The sequence below is a fragment of the Psammomys obesus genome, unplaced genomic scaffold (assembly GCF_907164565.1).
Source record: "Psammomys obesus unplaced genomic scaffold, mPsaObe1.curated_primary_1811, whole genome shotgun sequence".
NCBI lineage: Eukaryota > Metazoa > Chordata > Mammalia > Rodentia > Muridae > Psammomys > Psammomys obesus.
The window spans coordinates 10,347,692-10,366,649 of NW_026596244.1; the positions used below are offsets into that span (position 1 = coordinate 10,347,692).

General features: G+C 39.6%; 1 protein-coding gene across 2 annotated transcripts in view; it reads right to left on the minus strand.

Moving 5' to 3' along the window:
* The window catches only part of Gucy1a1 (guanylate cyclase 1 soluble subunit alpha 1), a 54,901-nt gene that overhangs the window by 26,016 nt on the left and 9,927 nt on the right, over nucleotides 1–18,958 (minus strand). For both annotated transcript variants that reach the window (XM_055596680.1, XM_055596681.1), the window contains exon 2: nucleotides 2,511–2,869. In XM_055596680.1, coding sequence (XP_055452655.1) covers nucleotides 2,511–2,765 — 255 coding nt within the window. In that variant the 5' untranslated portion in view covers nucleotides 2,766–2,869. The remainder of the gene's footprint in view (nucleotides 1–2,510; nucleotides 2,870–18,958) is intronic.

An 18,958-nucleotide genomic window follows, 5' to 3' on the forward strand; every position in this document is an offset into this window, starting at 1 on the left:
ACATGTAGGAATTCTTATTGAAGCACACCTGTGTCATGAATATATCACATGGACAGTTTAGAAACAACCACCATTAGAAACAGCACTGTTGTAAATGCTCTGAAACTTGGTGTATCGAATTTCGTTGTTATTGTTTATGGATAAGCCATGATTTAGTTGCCTGTTGTAGTTAGTGTGATAAATGCGTGTGTGTGTTTCGAGGGGTATTAGTCTGTAGACGTGTTCACCTGTGTGCCATGGACTCCAGGGATCAAACACAGGTATTGTTCCTTGAGCTTTGTTTTGTTTTCATATTAAGTCAAGATACCCCACTGAGGTTCTCCAACTAAGCTTCTCCGGCCAGTCAGCAAGCCCCGGTGTTACATCCATCTCCTCCTGCCTACTGCTGGGATTTCAAGTGTATGTTCCATGTCCAGCTTTTCACATGACTTCTGAGCATTAAACACAGGGTCTCATGATTCCTTACCAAGCACTTTGCCCGCTGAGATATCTCCTTAGAAGCCTCTTTTTAATGCTTTTCTAAATTAATACTATTTTAATTCACAAGGATAAATTATTCTATGAATTTTCAATGAGAGGCAGAATTATCCGCCACCAGTTATCTCTTTCACTTTGAACAAATGATGCACCTTTATGTGCCTTAGTTGTTGCTTTTCAAGTAGAAATGGAAAGTTTCGTTAGGTGGTCAAGAAAGCCATAGACCTCCCCTATCAGTGGACTTGGGGAGGGGCATGCGTGAAGAAAGGGGAGGGAGGGTGGGATCAGCAGGGGAGGAGGGAGGGGCTTATCGGGGATACAAAGTGAATAAAGTGTAATTAATAAAAAATTTTAAAAAAAAGAAAGCCTTTTTAAACTCAGACAGGTCACTTATACAGAATGGGAGTTACTATTACAAAATTGCTCGGACTAATGGATTTTCATTCTTACTATCTTTCCATAAAAACATAATTGGAGAGTTAAATATGATTATATAAAATAAATACTACTATGTGAAGTTGAATTTTATTCAGAGGTTATTGAAGTAACCAAAACTAAAATGCAAGCATTAAATGTGATGCCACTCAAAAATAACACATGGAAAGCAGATGTATCAATAGAAAACCAAGCATATATTTGGACAGATGATAAAAAAGTATAGACTGATTTACTACACATTTCAAACACATTCAACATTGGAGGATTTACTGCCATAAAGCAAATGACTGTAACTGTGGAAGAATGCCAAGAAATATTGTATTCTTCCCTCCAAGAATCCCTGCTGCATGGCACTGTGGTCAGAGCTCAGGAATCACCCTTATGAGTGCAGAAGCCAACAACACAGCTCATTCTCAAAAAGACAGTTGGATAGTGCACCTGGCTTTTCACCACTCCCTTAGAGAAAAGAAAGGACAACTTGCAGTAGCCTGCCTGTTCTATACTGTGAGAAGGCACAGATGTGGCTTCTCCTCCAGGAAATGGGGAGAGAAAAAGAAATGCATTTCAGAGATGCCCAGAACTTCTGGCTGGCCAATCGCTCAAGGCATTTCCAATATCAAAGTCAGTTAACAGAGACTGACAATCTGGTGGCCTCCTCAATATACATAGACAGCAAAAAAAAAAAAGTAATAAAAACTCTCAGGAAAATGTGACAGAGAGAAAAAAGTAAATCTCCAGTCATCAACCCTGGAGAAATGACAAAGAATTTAGAATAATAATCCTGAGGAAGTTTAATAAGCTGTAAGAGAATGTAGACAAAGACAATAAAATCATTATCCACAAAAAAATTAGATATCAGCAGAGACCATTAAAGAAAATAGTGAGCTTCACACATTTGCCACCCTACATCTCACTCTGTCCTAGGATAAAATCTCCCAGATGCAATGCAAGCCACGGCTCCACCTCTGTGGCAAGGGCCCTGTCTCCCAATCTCAACAAAGCTGGGTAGCTAATGACTGGGATTGGGAAAAACGAGTACATATTTTCATCTCAAAAGTCATTAAGCTGCAATATGCAATATCATCTTTGAAATCAGCATCTTCAACTTTGTGCTCACTCTGCTTCCCCTTCGCCCAGAGCTTCACTTCTAGTCGCCTGTTCCTCAGGCACCCTCCTCCCACCGGGCTCCTCCTTTGTTGGTAGGGCAGCATTGCTCTCCTACTGAATGGCTGAACCACTCCCCTTCTCTAGTACTCCTAGGGCAAGATGATTTCATTCAGTGTGCAGTAACACAGAAGTAGATGTGATACAATTCCATTTCACAGATAAAGGAAGCTGAGTTTGAGGGATGAAGTAAAGACAGGATTTTTTCAGAATCTAATGATCTTTGGAAAGAAATTCAAGATGTGAAACTTAAAGATTTCACACAATTTAGAATATTGTTATTTTAAAAGCCAGTTTTCATATGTTTCAAGGAAATATGTTTTACTGTGCCATTAGAAGTGTGAAACCCATTTCTAAGTATTTTCTTTTGAAACCCTTAGCTTTTCCAATTTTGAAATACCGCTGTCATTGCTAAAGGTAGCAGTACCCACCTCTGGGAAGATGAGCTTGCAAATACTCTCTGCCAGCGTGTGCAGGTAGACTCTGTTCCGGCTTGTCTTTCTCTGGGGAAGGTCCCCTTGTGGATTCTTCTCAGGAATGTCCTGGCTTATGGGCATAGTGGCCTGGCTGCCCTTGGAGCCTTCTGCCACCTCCTGAGTTGGCTCTTTAGGAGCCTGACCGGGGGCTAATAAGGAGAAAGGACATTCCCCTGTGATCTTGAGATCCTTGAACTTCCGGCAGAACATGGTGTTCCTGGGACTTGGCTGTGGTTTCCTTCTGGCTCACTGGTGTTGATGTGGACTGATGAAGGTTTGCTCCTACTGACTCAAGGACACAAGTGACCCGGCATCTATGGGTGGTGGACAGTCAGGACAGAAAGAAGAGAGAGGTGACTTTCCACAACAGGAAGCCAAGTGCACAAAGGAGAAAAGTATAAATCATGCAAAGGGAAATTGCCAACAGAGTATCAATTAAAGATAAGCACGTTGAGAGAGAGCTTTAACATATGTGCAGTTCAGTATGCTGCAATAGAAAAGTACATGCCATGAGTATGTTAAAATCTTTCAAATAAAATATTTTTCTCTAAAGGTCCTTAGCACAAACCATTGATTTCCACCTTTGCACCTATTTGTTTCCGCTTGATTTCACAAGAATGAAACATCATGATCTTCATTAATGCTTCACTAATGGTAGAACTAGTATATTTCATCTATGTCCTGTCTATGCATGAGAAAAGTACACACCAATGTTTCCCTTAAATACTTCAATATATGTATTATTCTACATATATTGGGAAACTATCAGGGTGAGATGGGAACAAAACTTAAGTTCAGCTAGATTTTGTTAGCCGGGCCTGGGCCAAAACTTCTGGAGTCTGACCCCAAGCAATTTATTTCTTACATATTTAAATACAGTAAAATGTTGGGGAAAAGTTTCCATGTGACAACCATCAGGACAAAGCTGTAAGCATGGCTACTTCGGAGAGACTCCTTTGCAAAGTACACCTCTCTAGTGAAGCGCCTGTGATATTACACACACGCGCACACACACACACACACACACACACACACACACACACCGAGTTCTATTGACTGAGAAGCAATGCTCAGAGTTTGAGAGGATTCAGTGAGACTGGCTTTCAAAACAGCAAAGATTACCAGGTATCAACATAACCATTTCCAGTCTACTGGATGCAGACAGTTGTCCATTTCTTACACTGAAGAAAAAAGCCAATGTTTAGCAATCTGGGTATTTCTAGTCCTGTCTGTAAGCACATGAATCTAATATCCTGCATGGTATTTGCAGGCATCTCTGGCTAGAAATGTAGGGGTCACCCTGAGGTTAACCAAGAAAGCTGCTATGCTGTGGGCAGGCTGAAATCCTCTGTGTTGCCCTCAGCATGTTTTCCCCCATGCTTCTTTGCTGGTGACATCATTTCAGGTCCTCACACAAGTCCAGACCACTTATTGCTAGTTATTTGCCACTGGAGGTTCTAGTTTGAACTCAGCTTATCAACAATGCCAACCAGGTATACAAACCATGTCTTGCTCTTAAAATATCAAACCCCACAAACTAAAAATGAAAAAAAAAAAAAAACCCTTCCACATCTGTTAGTATCCTCTAACATGTCTAGCATAGCACCGGGAATTTCTGATGTGCATTTAGTCTTCAGAGCACCTTCTGGATACAGATACTACAACCCCCAGAGGAACAGAACCTCAAAACTTGAGGTCGTTTCCCCGGGTTTGAATTGCTGGAAACATTGTGCATGTCCACAGTCCAGCTGTCTCTCAAACTAGCATGTTTTCTGTTACACAAACTCACTCCAATGGTCTGAGTCCATAAAGTAAGATTTAGCTTATCTGGGTAATAGATTTACATATTCACATTAAAAATAATTCATGATCTAAACACCCTTAGTGGTTGGCTGCTAGAGTCTCAGTCATCCGTGCTTCAGGTTTTTTTTTTTTTTTTCAAAGTATAAGGAATAGCTATGTAGATTCAGAAAGACCTAACCATGTCTTATAAGCTAACTAGCTTATAAGACAATATTGTCCCAATCTTTATTTCATCACAACAAACTACAACCTTTATTATAATATTGTTGTTGCTTGGGAATTTCTATCCTTGTTTATTGCTGAAATACATGACCAGCAAGGTTTTTTTTGTTTTGTTTTGTTTTTCTATAAAGGGCTAATGATTCTTTCATCTTTGAAGGCTATATAGTCTCATCTGCAGTTACTAAATCCTGCTTCAGTTTATACCTCGGAGAGACTCATGGGCCTTATACAAATGGACGTGAACGCATTCCAGCATAGAATTTCCAAATCCGGCTGAGATTTTGGAAGTCTGGTGGACAGGCTGTGGCTTGCTGACCCCTGGCTCTAAATAGTTGAGTATCCAAATGTATCCAAATGCATCCAAATATATCAAAATGTATCTTAATGTAAGAATAGAGTTGCTTTTCATCTTCTCTATCCACTCATCTCTTTAAAACTTCAGGCACATGGATCCAGTGTGGGTATGAGTGTTTGCAAGGAATAATCCGGGCACCACACTTGCTGGCAAGCACCCTACCCTTGAACTACACCCCAGCACATGGATCAGTGTAGGTGGTGGGTATAGGCAATTCTCGGAAAAATCTAAGGAATCACTTGTTCTGGCTGAGCCCTCTCCTCCTGAGCAACATCCCAGAGCATGGATTCCATTCTGAATAACTTGAAAGTAAGTAGAAAAGAAGATAATTTAAAATGCATATTTATTTCTAAAAAAAAAAAAAAACAAACTATGATGGCATTCTTTTACACTATTATTCAAAAGAAGTAGTCACAATGCCACATTTTCAGTTCCCTCAAGCATGAGCATGATAACTGTGAAAGGACGGTAATGATAAATAGACTGTGGACTGAATCTGCCAGCAATATAGTGCTGCTTATAGTAAGTTCTTCTAATACATATTAGAATTTTAGCACTAGCCTTGGAAGTTTGGCAGAATAGTTTATGATAAATCCTTCCATTACTGGACTCTAATGGTGGCCCACAAGCCTAATACTTCCCCAGCTCATCCTGCCGATGCTTTATACATAACTCGCCAACTGCCCATGAAATTCTCCTTTGTCTTGAATTGCACAATGCCCTCATTTCCAGAAAGTGCGCTTGGCATAATTTTTATTAACTTTAGAAAAAACAATGGGAAATAAATTGCACTTATTGAAGATTGGTTAACTGGTTAGTCTCATTAAATCACACACGTATAAACAAAGTAATTAGCGTTCTTCATCTGTGACTGATGGAATTACACCAGGAAACAGATGTACAAGGACCAGTACTCTTGAAACCTCTGTGTGTGTTGGGTTTTCCAGGAACACAGGAGACATTCTTCCACTGAACTAGAGATTATTTTTATGTGTAATGTCAGCACTCACTTCAGAAACAGTGTGGTCACTTGATGAGGTCAGTATAGAACTGGCTGGGAAAAGGGGAGATATGGCAAGGGAAAAACAAATTAAAATAATACATTTAGTGACAAGGTCTTGGCAAATAGCCAGATAGTATGTTCTCCAAAACTTGGAGAGTTTATTGCTATCTCAAAAGCTGATGATTAAACACCCCCCCCCCATTCTTAAATGTTTCTTCTTTCTCCTAGTGAGAGATTAACTTTGCTGTGTTGAAGATAATGACCATTTCCTGGACTTAATGTTAATAAACCAGGTATTTTACTATTCGGGTGAGGACTCTCCTCATCATAAACTCTAACATTTGGTGGGCCATGAAAACTTTGTTTGCTGCAGTCAGCAGAGTCATGTAGAGCCAAGGAGAGAGCTTCTTGGCCACACCTATCACCAAGTGCCTCTTGCACAGAGGCGACTGAAAAGCAGATTTCAAAATTAGCAGTGACTCCCAGGAAAGTACAGCTTGGGAGCTAGGCCTCGGCCTGAAGAGTGAGCATCAGCCATGCCATCAGCCATGCCAGTGTTGGCTGCAGCTGGGAAGCCAGGCCTCCGCCTGAAGAGTGAGCATCAGCCACGTCAGTGTTGACTGCAGCCTAGATGGCCTGGTGTGCCTGTCACTGAAGCAGTGTACCTGTGATAACACTGAAGCTCAAAGTTGAGGCTTCGAAGACTACCCGGAGAAGGGCAGGGGAAGGACTGGTCAAAAAATCAAAATTCAGTATCAGAATACAGTTTGCATGCTTCTATAGAAAGGATAACTTTTTAAGTAAAAGGAAGGACAACAGTTAATGTTCAGGTGGACTGAAAGACTAGAAGGATTTCAAGCTTCGGAACAAGGAAAATAGCACAGATCTGCCTTAGACAGCAAGCCGCTCTTTACTATGCAATAGGAAATGCTTAGAGAATTTTCTCTGTGATCAAGAAAGCAAGACAAGTAGGAAAAATGGGGAGCATGTTCACGTTTCCCAGTGCTGTTTTTGTGTGTTTGTTTGCTTGCTTGCTTGTTTGCTTTGTTTATTTTCATGACATACTTTAGTGATACACTGTCTACACACTTCCCGGAAGTTTGGGGGCATGGCTGAATTCACTTTCCCTCCCCACATCTATTCCCCAGGCTACAACTTTCTGGCTTTTCAGTCAAAGATGTGATTGAAGCTTCTTTGTTAAGTCAATGACATTTAAGGGACAAACCTCAACATTCTCTTGCCTCTCAACAAATTTGAATTCTTCATTTCTTTGCTATTTCCTTTACATAATTCTGACCCACGACATCTTTAAAACCACTAGATTTCCTTCCGCTCTGTTTATGCTGCTTTACAAACATGCTGCACTGCCACCTGCCAGGCAGTCTTCAAGACACAATGGCCCAGTGATAGCCAAAGGCGCTGCTCCCACAGAGCATATGCTCTGTAGATAACCTGCATCTGGGACTTCGGTTCTCAGAGACAGTGCTCAGCGCTGCAGGAAAGCAAATAAGGACCCTGATTCACATAGGAGGAGCCTCCAGTTCAGCCTTGTGAAAAGACTTTCAGGGGAAAAAATAGCATACTTGAATATTAAGATGTCATGTTTGAGGGCTTGAAGAGATTCCAGGCTGACCCAAGGAGGGTGTCTAGGAAGGAGAAGAAGGGGATGGGGTGGAAGGTTAAATGAACATAGGTCACCATTCAGCAGGCTTCTGTGAGTAGGTAGAAGAAGTGAAAATTCCATAGGAAGGGCATCGACTCAGGCAGAATCCACAGTGTGAATAACTGACAGCATCTCTTGAAGATTGTTGGAGATGCATAATTAGACTGGGGAAGAGTTACACAGGTAACAGGGCTGAGGTGGGCTGAACAGGAGCTCTGAGGGGGAAAGCGTTTACCAACTCTACAAGTGTTCTGGTGAGAAAATCCACAGGCCTTGGCCAGAAGACACTTCTCTGGGGCTGCGCCCAAGGCACAGCCCCAGAAGGAGCTTTGTGTGCAGACCACAGGGTACAATCCATACAGGAAGCAAGGTGCCCTCATTGACCTTGGCTATTCTACTATGACGTTCAGAATCTAGGTGTTGGTGCTCTACTGGTGTTTGTGATGTTACATTTTATGGGAGTTGGGCTCTTCAGGTAATCTGACAAATCTTCTCTTTTGTTTTTTAATATAAGATACAGTCCTGATACTTGGGAGTCTGAGACGGGAGGAGCATGAGTCAGTGCTAGGCTGGGATGTAGACTTCGGCCTTATCACCAAAGAAAACAGAAAAAAAAAAAAAATCATAGAGTTAACCCTACGAAAATCCAGGCTGTCTTCTCTAATGTTCAAATACACATCTTTACCAGGTGAACTGTCTCAGGAAGCCCTGTCAGAAGAGGAGAGCTTCCATTCAGAATGGCACTCCCAAGAGGTCACCCCTGATTTTTTTTCTCTTAACTTAAACTGACCAGGTTCGCCCTTCTCAACAGTACCTTGCCTACAATATCTCTTTATTTTTCCATAGTCTTTGTACTCAAAAACTACACCCTTTCCCTTCTTTTCTTCCTATCAAGCTATTTTTGCCTCTTTACAGTTTTTTCCTGTTGGGTGACTTGCCCTGGAATTCAGCACTTTTTTTTTTTAAGTAAATTCATGTGTCTTTTAGACTTGTTATTGCACTTAGTAGGGCTCACGGACAAAGCGCGGATTCCCAAGTAGTGTTTTTCCCAGAAATCTTGCATTTGTAGTGTGCAGTTTTGCAACACTCAAGAAAGCTTGGCCAGTTAGGATGCTTCATGCTACATCAGAAAAGCTTCTTCCCTGGTTCCTCACATTCTACTCCTAATTAGGGCCAGGGATGCAGGGTGGGGGGAGGGGCACTGGCAGCTGGCGGCAGCTGTGGAAGGGAGATATTTTCTTCAGGGATGCTTCCCCTGAGAGGCTACTCATTCTCCAGTGTCTGGTCCTACACAAAGTAACTTCATGAGTTCAAAACAGAGCTCCTAAAGTTGAGATAGCGGTAGTGGTGGATCAGGGGGAGAAACTTGATAAAGGAGCAAAAAGACTGGCTCAGATAAATATCTTATGCATATATGAAATTCTCGAACAATAAAAATGTCTCTGCTCTCAAAAATGCGTGATTAAAGTTTTCAAGTTATAAGTCAGATAAAATCAAACTTATTTACTTGATTTCCCCATCAGCAGCACTGAGAGTTTTTCTTTTTTTCTTTTTTTTTTTTAATTTTTTGAGACAGGGTTTCTTTGTGTAGACTTGGCTATCCTGGACTCGCTTTGTAGGCCAGGCTGGCTCCAAGTCACAATGATCAATCTGCTTTTGTCTCCCTGAGTCCTGGGATTAAGGACATGCACTACCATGCCGGCTAGCAGTGATGTTTTATATGTTTAGTGAACAAGGAAGTAAGTATGCGTGTTTCACGAATGCTGACAATCAGCATAGGAGGAGCTTCGTGATTTGAATTGTTCATGTGAGTAGGCCACACTAGTCATGCAATAAGGCATCAGAATTACAGTGGAAGCTTGGGGCTTAGGTCATCGCAGCAGAAGTTTCTCTGCCTGTGCAAACTCCAGGGCTTGACTCAATGTAGAAAGCAAATCTCACCTGAACATTCTCCACCTAGGAAGTAAGAATACTAACACTAATTATCATATGTTGCGAGGGTAAAACAAAGCAATACCTGTGACGTGCTTACCTCTGTGTCCAGCAGTGTTGGCCATGCTTTGCTTAGTACATTGTTAGTCAGTGGAGGCACGGCACTGGGCAATTGCACAACCTTAAGCTTGCATAAACTTCTGTTATCTCCCCCATTAAGTAGAGAAGTGGTGATGACATGCAATTTACCTGAAGGCTGGAGGAAATACACTGCCTCGTTTTCACTGGTTCCCATGGACCTATGTGTGTGTGCCTGTGTGTGTGTGTGTGTGTGTGTGTGTGTGTGTGTATACATATTTTAAGTATCCAATCTTATATTCAAGTCTCAAAAACAATAGACACAATGTCACTTCCACTCCTTATTGGGGAAACTTCTTATAACAGAGGTAAAATTATCAGAGTGTGGCTGTCTAACTTCAGAGCAGCCCATATAATGAGTGCCTTGGGTACATCCAACATGACCATGACATAGTTGCCTGAAAGTGTACCAAACAGTAGCAAACATTATAAACTCTCTTAATGACAAAACTTTTATCTTTTCAGAAAGAATCAGTAATGTTTTATACCTGTGAGAACATTTCTAACAAGTTACCAAAGGAACCCTGGAAAGTATGAAGTGCCTATTGCCATGAAAGTCTCAGAAACATCTGTTTGAAGATTGATGAACACCAAGAGAATTATGACCATACCTCTTGACAGGAAGCTAGGCATGACATTAAGAGATCAGAAAAACTAACTGGGTACTGATTCATCTTATTTAGAAGGAAGACCCTAAAATAAGGGAAACCAGGGCCACACATAGTTCTTTTACTGAAGCACTGGGGACTTTTTACTGTTCCTTGACAAAAAGAATCACTAAGTGACATAGCAACTGCAAGTCCACACTTTAATGTAATATTAGAAATAGAAACTTATCAAACATAATCAAGATCTGATTCATTAAGAGGTAGGCTTGGCCACAGAGAGAGCACCAAAGAGAGGTTGGACAGAACAGGCACCACAGTGTCAATCACAGAGGCTGTAGAAGCAGCCATGAAGGTGCTTCCTCGAGTCTTGAGGGCCTAGAGAAGATGTTCTTCCGGAGGTTGCCTGGTGGCTCAGCCACTGACCAGTTAGTTCTTGGGAACAACTGGAGCCTTCTTGAACTTTCAGGCCAACAGCGCAGTTCTTTCTGACTCTTAAGAGAGAAAATGATCTTCGGTTACAAATAATGGGTCAGTGGAATACATCTCTCTAAGGTTCATGCTAGGACCAGGCTAGAAGCAGACACAGAAAATCACAGAAAATGCTAGCACAAATTCAATTCATTTCGAAAACTTATATAATGATTAGTTCTGAAAAAAAATCATAACCAAAAATACATTTGGCTTCTTAACATGTACTTAAGGTGTATATTTAGATACTAGTGAGGAATGTGTGGGGAATGGCTGAGCTTTTGCCACTACATTCAAAGCCATGACCTTTTTTTTTTTTAATGTTTTCTGCTCTCTTGTTGATACAAATCAGAGAACAAAAAGAAACTGTGTGTTCACAGTAAAGCTCAATTTTTACTTTTATTTCAGTATCTTTTAAATAAAGTAAATTAAAATGCTTGTGTTGGATAACAGAGTTTTGAACTGGAATAGGTGTTAGAGATCTTTTGCTGTGGTCTCATGGATACGACAGATGACAGATGTCTAGCTGTTAGTGATGGTACAAGCTTCAAAGCTCATCAGGGACAAAGGTGATGAAAGAGTTCAATTTGCCCATGAACCCAAACTCACATGGTTCACCCTGACCACTTCCTCGACTAAAATGTAGAAATACTCCTCCTATAGACTCCCTAACCCTAGCTTAGGAACTCACATATGCTGGGCATATACACTGCCGTGAACCTAAGCATGCTCGGGCCCGCCTTAGTTTTTTGGAGGGTTCTATATAGAACAATTAAATCCTTCATCTTAGTAGAATCAGAGGGTTGCCCATCATCCACATATCATACAATATTAAGATACTTTGGACGTCTATAATTCTTTAATCACTTTCCAGATTATTTTACATGATTTTCTCATCATCTTTTATACTTGCTTTAAAAAGTGGCTTCAGTCCCCTCTCAATTCTTCAAATACATTTTTCTAACTACTTCATTATTTTGTCTTTGTTACTTTACCAAAACTCACATATGATTCCAGCCTTCATCACACCAGCTGTGTAGATCAGAGTAAATTTATCCAGGATGGACCAACCAGGGCATGGTTAACTCAAAGTGAGAGCCAGAGAAAGGGCATTTGATGTGAGATTGTGTCTTCCTGTAAGTTAGAACTACACCCCTAAAGTCTCAGCTGTATGACTTCCCAGACGTAAGCTGAAAAACAACAACAGCAAATAGGCATAGCAAAGTGGAGAGGGGAAAGCTCATGAACACCGACACCATAAAGATCTACAGACAACTGAGAATGTTGAGAGCAAGGAAACCTATCATCTTCCTGTCTTCATTAGGAAGAACACACCAATTCGTTATCCAATGGACAAACGGCCAGCTCTGAACATATGCATACAAGAAACATTATACAGACTAAGCAGGTTGTATTTATGTATTTATAAATATATGAATATACATATGTACATATGTTGTATGTAGCAACAACTACTGGGAGAAAAAGCCATAAATTTGAAAGAGAGCAAGGAAGGTTATATGGAAGGATTTGGAGGAAGGGAAGGGAAAGAGGGAGTAATGTAATTACATTATAATCTATACACAGTGGGCATGGTGGCATAAACAATTATCAAATTGACTCATTTCCCTTTAGTTCCCTTAGCTTTAGTATTTGACAACTCAAGCAAACATGCATGGAAGGCACATGGCTTGAAGAAAGCAATTTTAAAGGTTCCTCTAAACTTTCTTTTTCTCATTTACTATTATCTGTAGTTTTTAAGTTTACTGAAACTAAAATCTTACCACAAACATAGGTTTCTGAATTTCACTAAGGTCAGAGGTTGCCAAAGAAGTCAATGATGCCCCTAAAACATCCTATTTCTTTGCCAATTTCACACGTAAGGCACATCATCTAAGAGACAAACAGCATGCTAGCTTTGGTTCAAAACATCTTGAAAAGGTTTTGCACAGTTTATTCTGTCACTGAACATTCGATGAATGTAGCTAATATTGATAAATGTATTAATATTAGACTATCAACTCTAAATAATGTATAGAACAAAACACTGGCAATAAAAATTATAAGACTTAAGTACAATTTAGCTAGATCAGAGCCTACATTACTTTACCTTTCAGAAACAAGGTTGAACACAGGTTTTATTTAAATTCATTTACAACTCAGTTAAAATGTAGAAACTGTGAAATTTTCTTTCCTATTCCTCAAAAGCTAATGCGAATGGTATGCACACATACTACCTTTCTTAAAGGGTGATGATAAAGGCAGGGGGGGAAGAGACAGTTAACGGACAACACCCACGAGAAACCTCACTTCTAGGCAGTGAGCAATGAGCGAAGTAGAACATCGGCTGGGAACATGCAGAGGTTGAGCGAGAGTGTGAAGGTAGCTAGGCTAGACACCAAGACTTTGGCTAAAGACTACAGAAGAGCTGCCCAGTGGATGCAGGAACAAAGGGAGCTGTGGGAAAGAGGCAGGAAAGGATGGCTGCTGGAGATAGTGCAGCATTAGAGTCAGCATGAGGTGGCAGCTGAGGATATCTAAGGACCCCAGTGGCTCCAGGCTCTGTCTGAAGAGATAGCTAAGGCAGTTATAGGAAAGGGGAACAGAAGGAGCACAGAGGGTCCAAATGGCCACTGAACTGTGCTTTTGTCCTTGTGTTTTTTGATCATTAGCAGAATATTTAGGGAGATGAGTATTGGAATATGGGAGACCTCCTTTCAAGAGCAACACACTGGAGACTTTAACGTGTGTCCTTCCCCCTAGGGGAAGCTGGTAAAAACAGGACTTTAATTGAGCCCAAATGCAAAATAAAGAAAAAGAAAGAAAATGGCTAAATTTAGACTCTGAGAATGATCCTGTTTAAGGAATGAAGAAGGATGTTATGATTAAGACATAGAAGCAGCAATTAGCGAAGTATGATGGGAATGAACACAAAGGGGGACATGGGGTCAAAAGGAGATGTGGCAGAAGGGAAAGGAGTCTGAGGGCATCATTAGCATTTCAGATTGGGAAAAAATCCTGAGGCTTAAACAAGAAAATTGAGTACCCATAGTGGGGTGAAGTGAAAAGAAATGGAATTAAGATGAGCAGACTTATATTGATTCTGTAGTGAACACTTGATTGGCAAACAGCAAGCTCAAAAGAAAATATTTTGAGGATAGGAAGTCTCTTTTATTTGTCCACAGTCATCATAACTGAAAACAATTACTACACAGTACAAAGTTAACTTTGACAATATTTGTAATGCCATTGATTCTGGTCAGGTTAAAGAAAATCACAAGATACTCTCATCTCCACCCCTAAGAATGAGATCAAACACTAAGAATTTTCCCCACCATTATCATGAAAAAAAGAAAAAAGCAAAGGAAGAACGACTCCTCTGACTACTTCAACCCAACAATACTGTCAAGCAGAATACTGAATTATGTTAAGAAACACAACACAGAAAGAATGTCTACAGTTTATATGCAAGCAGAATTGGTTATGTAGAAATTCTGAAATGATCCACAAAGTGAACGTGGAATCAAGAAGAAAATGAGAGTCAGGTCACAAGGCTGATACAGAAAAGTCCATTATAACATTAACACTAAAGTAATAAAGTAACTTTAATACTAAGAGTAAACATTGGGAAATGGTTACTTTGAAACATTATCAAGTTAACTCATACAAATACTTTTCATTAAATCTAACCAAGGGTTAGAAAGGCTGTTACCCCAATACTTATAAATGTTGGTGAAAATATTAGGGAAAACATCAAGAACTGGACAGACATATTTTTTTTTCAATATTAAGAAATCAATTTTCCTTAAATAAATCAATCTTTAGATTGATTATAATTTTTTATTAGTTACATTTTATTAATTCTGTATCCCAGCTGTATCCCACTCCCTTATTCCCTCCCAACCCCACACTCCCTCCCTGGTCTCCTCCCTGCCCCTTTCCAAGTCCATGGATTGGGGAGGACCTCCTCCCCTTTCGTCTAGCCCTGTTTTATCAGGTATCTTCAGGGCTGGCTGCAAAGTCCTCCTCTGTGGCCTAGCAGAACTGCTCCTCCCTTGGGGGGTGGGGAGTCAAAGAGCCTGCCCTTGAGTTCCTGTCAGAGATAGTCCCTGTTCCCCTTACTATGGGAAACCAATTGGTTATTGAGCTACCATGAGCTTCGTACGAGTAGGTTCTAGGTTATATCCATACATGGTCCTTGGTTGGAGAAACAGTTTCAGAAAAAAAAACCCTGTGCCCAGATATATTTGGTCCTTGTGGAGCTCCTATCCTTTCCCTGTCATACTAACTCCCCTTCTGCCGAAGGTTTGGTTATGAGTCTTAGTATCTGTTTTGAAACGCTGCTTGGTAGGGTCTTTCAGATGCCTTCTACGGTAGACTCCTGTCATATGTCCAATGAACATCTCATTTCTCTTTCTAAGTGAGGACTGATCATCTTACCTTGTGTCTGCTTTCTTGTTTATTTCCTTTAGGTGTATAAACTTCATTATGTTTATCATATCTTATAGGTCTATATAAGCGAGTATATACCATGTTTGTCTTTCTCCTTCTAGGATACTTCACTCAGAATGATCTTTTCTAGATCCCACCATTTGCCTGCAAATTTCATGATTTCCTCATTTTTGATTGCTGAGTAGTATTCCATTGTGTAAAAATACCATAATTTCTGTATCCATTCCTCCGATGATGGACTTCTGGGTTGTTTCCAGGTTCTGGCTATTACAAATAAAGCTGCTACAAACATGGTTGAGCAAATGTCCTTGTTGTGTACTTGAGCAAATTTTGGGTATATACCTAGCAGTGGTATAGCCGGGTCTTGAGGAAGCACTATTCCTAATTGTCTGAGTAAGCACCAGATTGACTTCCAAAGTGGTTGTACCAGTTTACATTCCCACCAGCAATGGAGGAGGGTTCTCCTTTCTCCACAACCTCTCCAGCATGTGTTGTCACTTGAGTTTTTCATCTTGGCCATTCTGATGGGTTAAGGTGAAATCTCAGGGTCATTTTGATTTTCATTTCCCTAATGGCTAATGAGGTTGAGCATTTCTTTAAGTGTTTCTCTGCCACTCGATATTCCTCTATCAAGAATTCTCTGTTTAGCTCTGTTCCCCATTTTTAATTGTATTACTTTTGATTATAATTCTTGTCAAAAAAAAAAAAATCTTGTCAAAATCCCAGGCAGCTCTTCAAGTAGAAACTGCCAAAATGATACTAACATTGGATGGAAGACACAGAATAGCTAAATTAGTACTTACATTTAATTGGAAAACTCAATGACTTTTGGGTGTTTGTGTTCTCAAATCTCACCTGCTCTCATTCTGAGTACCTATCTCTCTCTCTTAATAAAATGTCTATACTTTTTAGTACTTTAAAAAAAAAACTTCCAATAAAGCTGGAGTGCTCCAGAGAGTTAGAAATCAGCTACAGTTGTACACTCCTGCAGGTAAAGCTATCCATAGCACTGTGTTGGGAGACTGAGATCAGTCTGGAGATACAGCAAGACTACTCTTCAGAGACAGGAAAAATTAAAAACAAAAGGAAAGAGAAAAGGGAAAAAAGGTGAGAGAAGAAAAGGGAAATGGAAAAGAAAAAGAAGGGAGAAAAGGAGGAGAGGGGATAGAAAAGAATGTGTTTGGTTTTGGTTTGAAAATGATGGTACAAAGATCAAATATATCAGACAAATATACAAAGAAAACAGTTCAGAAAGCACTATAATTATATTGTCAATGAAAACTTTCAGGCAGTACAATAAGTAAAATTTTCTTAATAAATAACACTGAAACTACTGAAAATTTGCAAAGAAAATGGAATCTTTACTATCATGCTAACAAAAGTTAACGGCAATGTAGCACAAACTTAAATATAATTGTTAAAAACATGAAATTTCTTGAAGAAAATATAAAGGAATACTTTGTGACCATGTGCAGGGCAAATACTATTGTACTCTGAAAGATGGCACAAAGTTGGCTACGCTATACACACACTGTCAGACATCAGCAACACAGCCACCAGCAAAAGCTGAATCTTGAATATACAGAGCATTACAGTTTAATAAGAAAATTGGTGATCTACTCTATAAATGGTCAAGAATCTGATTTACATTTCATTTAGAAGAACCACTAATAGCCAGTGAACAACTTTCTCACATGTAGAATATTATAAAGCAGGAAAATACCACTAGGATGCCTAAAATCGTGTGTGTGTGTGTGTGTGTGTGTGTGTGTGTGTGTGTGTGTATCCAAGTGTTTGTGAAGACAAGTGTGTGTGCATGCAAGTTTGTGCGAGTGTGTGCTTGTGTGTGTGTGTGTGTGTGTGTGTGTGTGTGTGTTGTGTTAATGGCGATCAAACTCAGGACTTCACAAATAGCCTACCCCTGCCTTTTTCTCTTCTTATTTATTTTTAGTTAGAGTCTCCCTAGGTTACCCATGCTGGCCTTGAACTCACTGTATAACCCAGGCAGGCATTGAACTGGTGCCCTCCTGGCTCAGCCTGCTTTCACCCTGGAATTACAGGCCTATGCCACCAGGTCTAGATGACATTAGAAAATATCAATGGTTTTACAATGAGCAATAACTAAAGTACACACGTGCTGCTGAAGGGCAAATGGCTCTAGTGTGCTAAGCTTGGCATTTTCATAAAAATTTAGACATTTCCTACCACATGGTGTATTTTTTTCAAATTTTACATGTTTATTCAAGAGAAGAAATATAAAAATATATTCAAATATAGATTCATATGTAAATGCTCATACCATCTTATTTGTAGGTTTGGCTGAGCCTTCTCTCCAGCCCTCTAGCTTTATCTGTATAAACCAAAATTTAAAAATACTTCTATTGTTCATCACTGCGTAAATGCATCAATAAAATATTGTGGGACTATTCCTGAGGATGCACACAGGATGTATTTCAAAATCAAATTGTAAGTAAATGCATCCATGCACCAACTGTAAAGCTGCTTTTATATAAAACATGGGAACTAAAATATTATTTCTGTTCTGCTTGGTTTTACTTCACATTCTTTAATCTCTTAATACTCACTAGCTAATATTTATTAATATCCATTATTTAACGTGAGTATTTTGTTACCCTGGATTTTTCTTATACTTATGTGTTTACACAAGAGGCGACTACACAATATTGTTTGGAGTGAATCTGTTATCATTTTAACATTTCTAAATTTAAGTTTTTAACTTGAAATATTATCTTCATGCTTAGTATTTACTTGAATTTAAAGGAAATCTATGTATTTCTTACAATAAAGGTTGCTTTTTTTTTTTTTTTACTTAGAACAAAAGAGACTGAAAATGTCCTTAATCTACAGTTCTATTACCTCTATCTTCCATCACTGATGACTTCATAACACTTGAAATCTTTCCTGAGACAGCAATGGCATAATCAGTGTAGCTCTTTGGTACTGAGTGATGAATCTCTGTAGCCCTGTAATTTTCAACACATTTCAGTTTCCAATGCACTAGCAGGTTACACGACAGAGATATATGATAACATGTAAGGAGGATGGTTCAGAGAACAAGGCTGAGTTTAGGATACAGAGATCTTCATAGCCCACACTGCACAGTGGCTTTTAGGAAGTTATCAGATCTTAGTGTGGGTGTCATTCTAGAAATGTGTGAAACTACAATCTATGATACTGCACACTAAAATACTTTCTATATATGTATCAGTGTAATGATAGCTTATTTTCCATATATTTCCAAGAAAATTACCTTATTTGTTCAATAATAAAAGCTCACTGCTTTTTATTTCAAGTAGTCACATAACATGATTTTAGATTTTTTTAATCAAGTTTATAGTTACTGTTTAGACATTGTCTATTCTAAGTTTAAATGTCACCATTGTGGGTGACACCATCATGCCAGTTACGTGCCACCCTAACCCACTGCCTCTGAACGCACCATCTCCACACACAGGGGCTCTTTCCACGTCGAAGCAGACACGCCCTCGAGGTGGTAGACTCCATCATGCCATCCTTTCTTTAGGACATTTCTTTGATAACATCTCTGCCTATCCTTTCCTCAGATTCTTTCATCGGCCCCTTCACTCACACATCCTTCCATTATTATCCATGTGTTTATTCATTCATAGATCCCAACAACACTTCTCAGTCAGCCATTGTTACATTCTAGGGGAGTTTTAGAAATTTAGAACAAAACCCAGTTCCATATCCTTAAAGCAAAGATTGCATGTGGAGGCT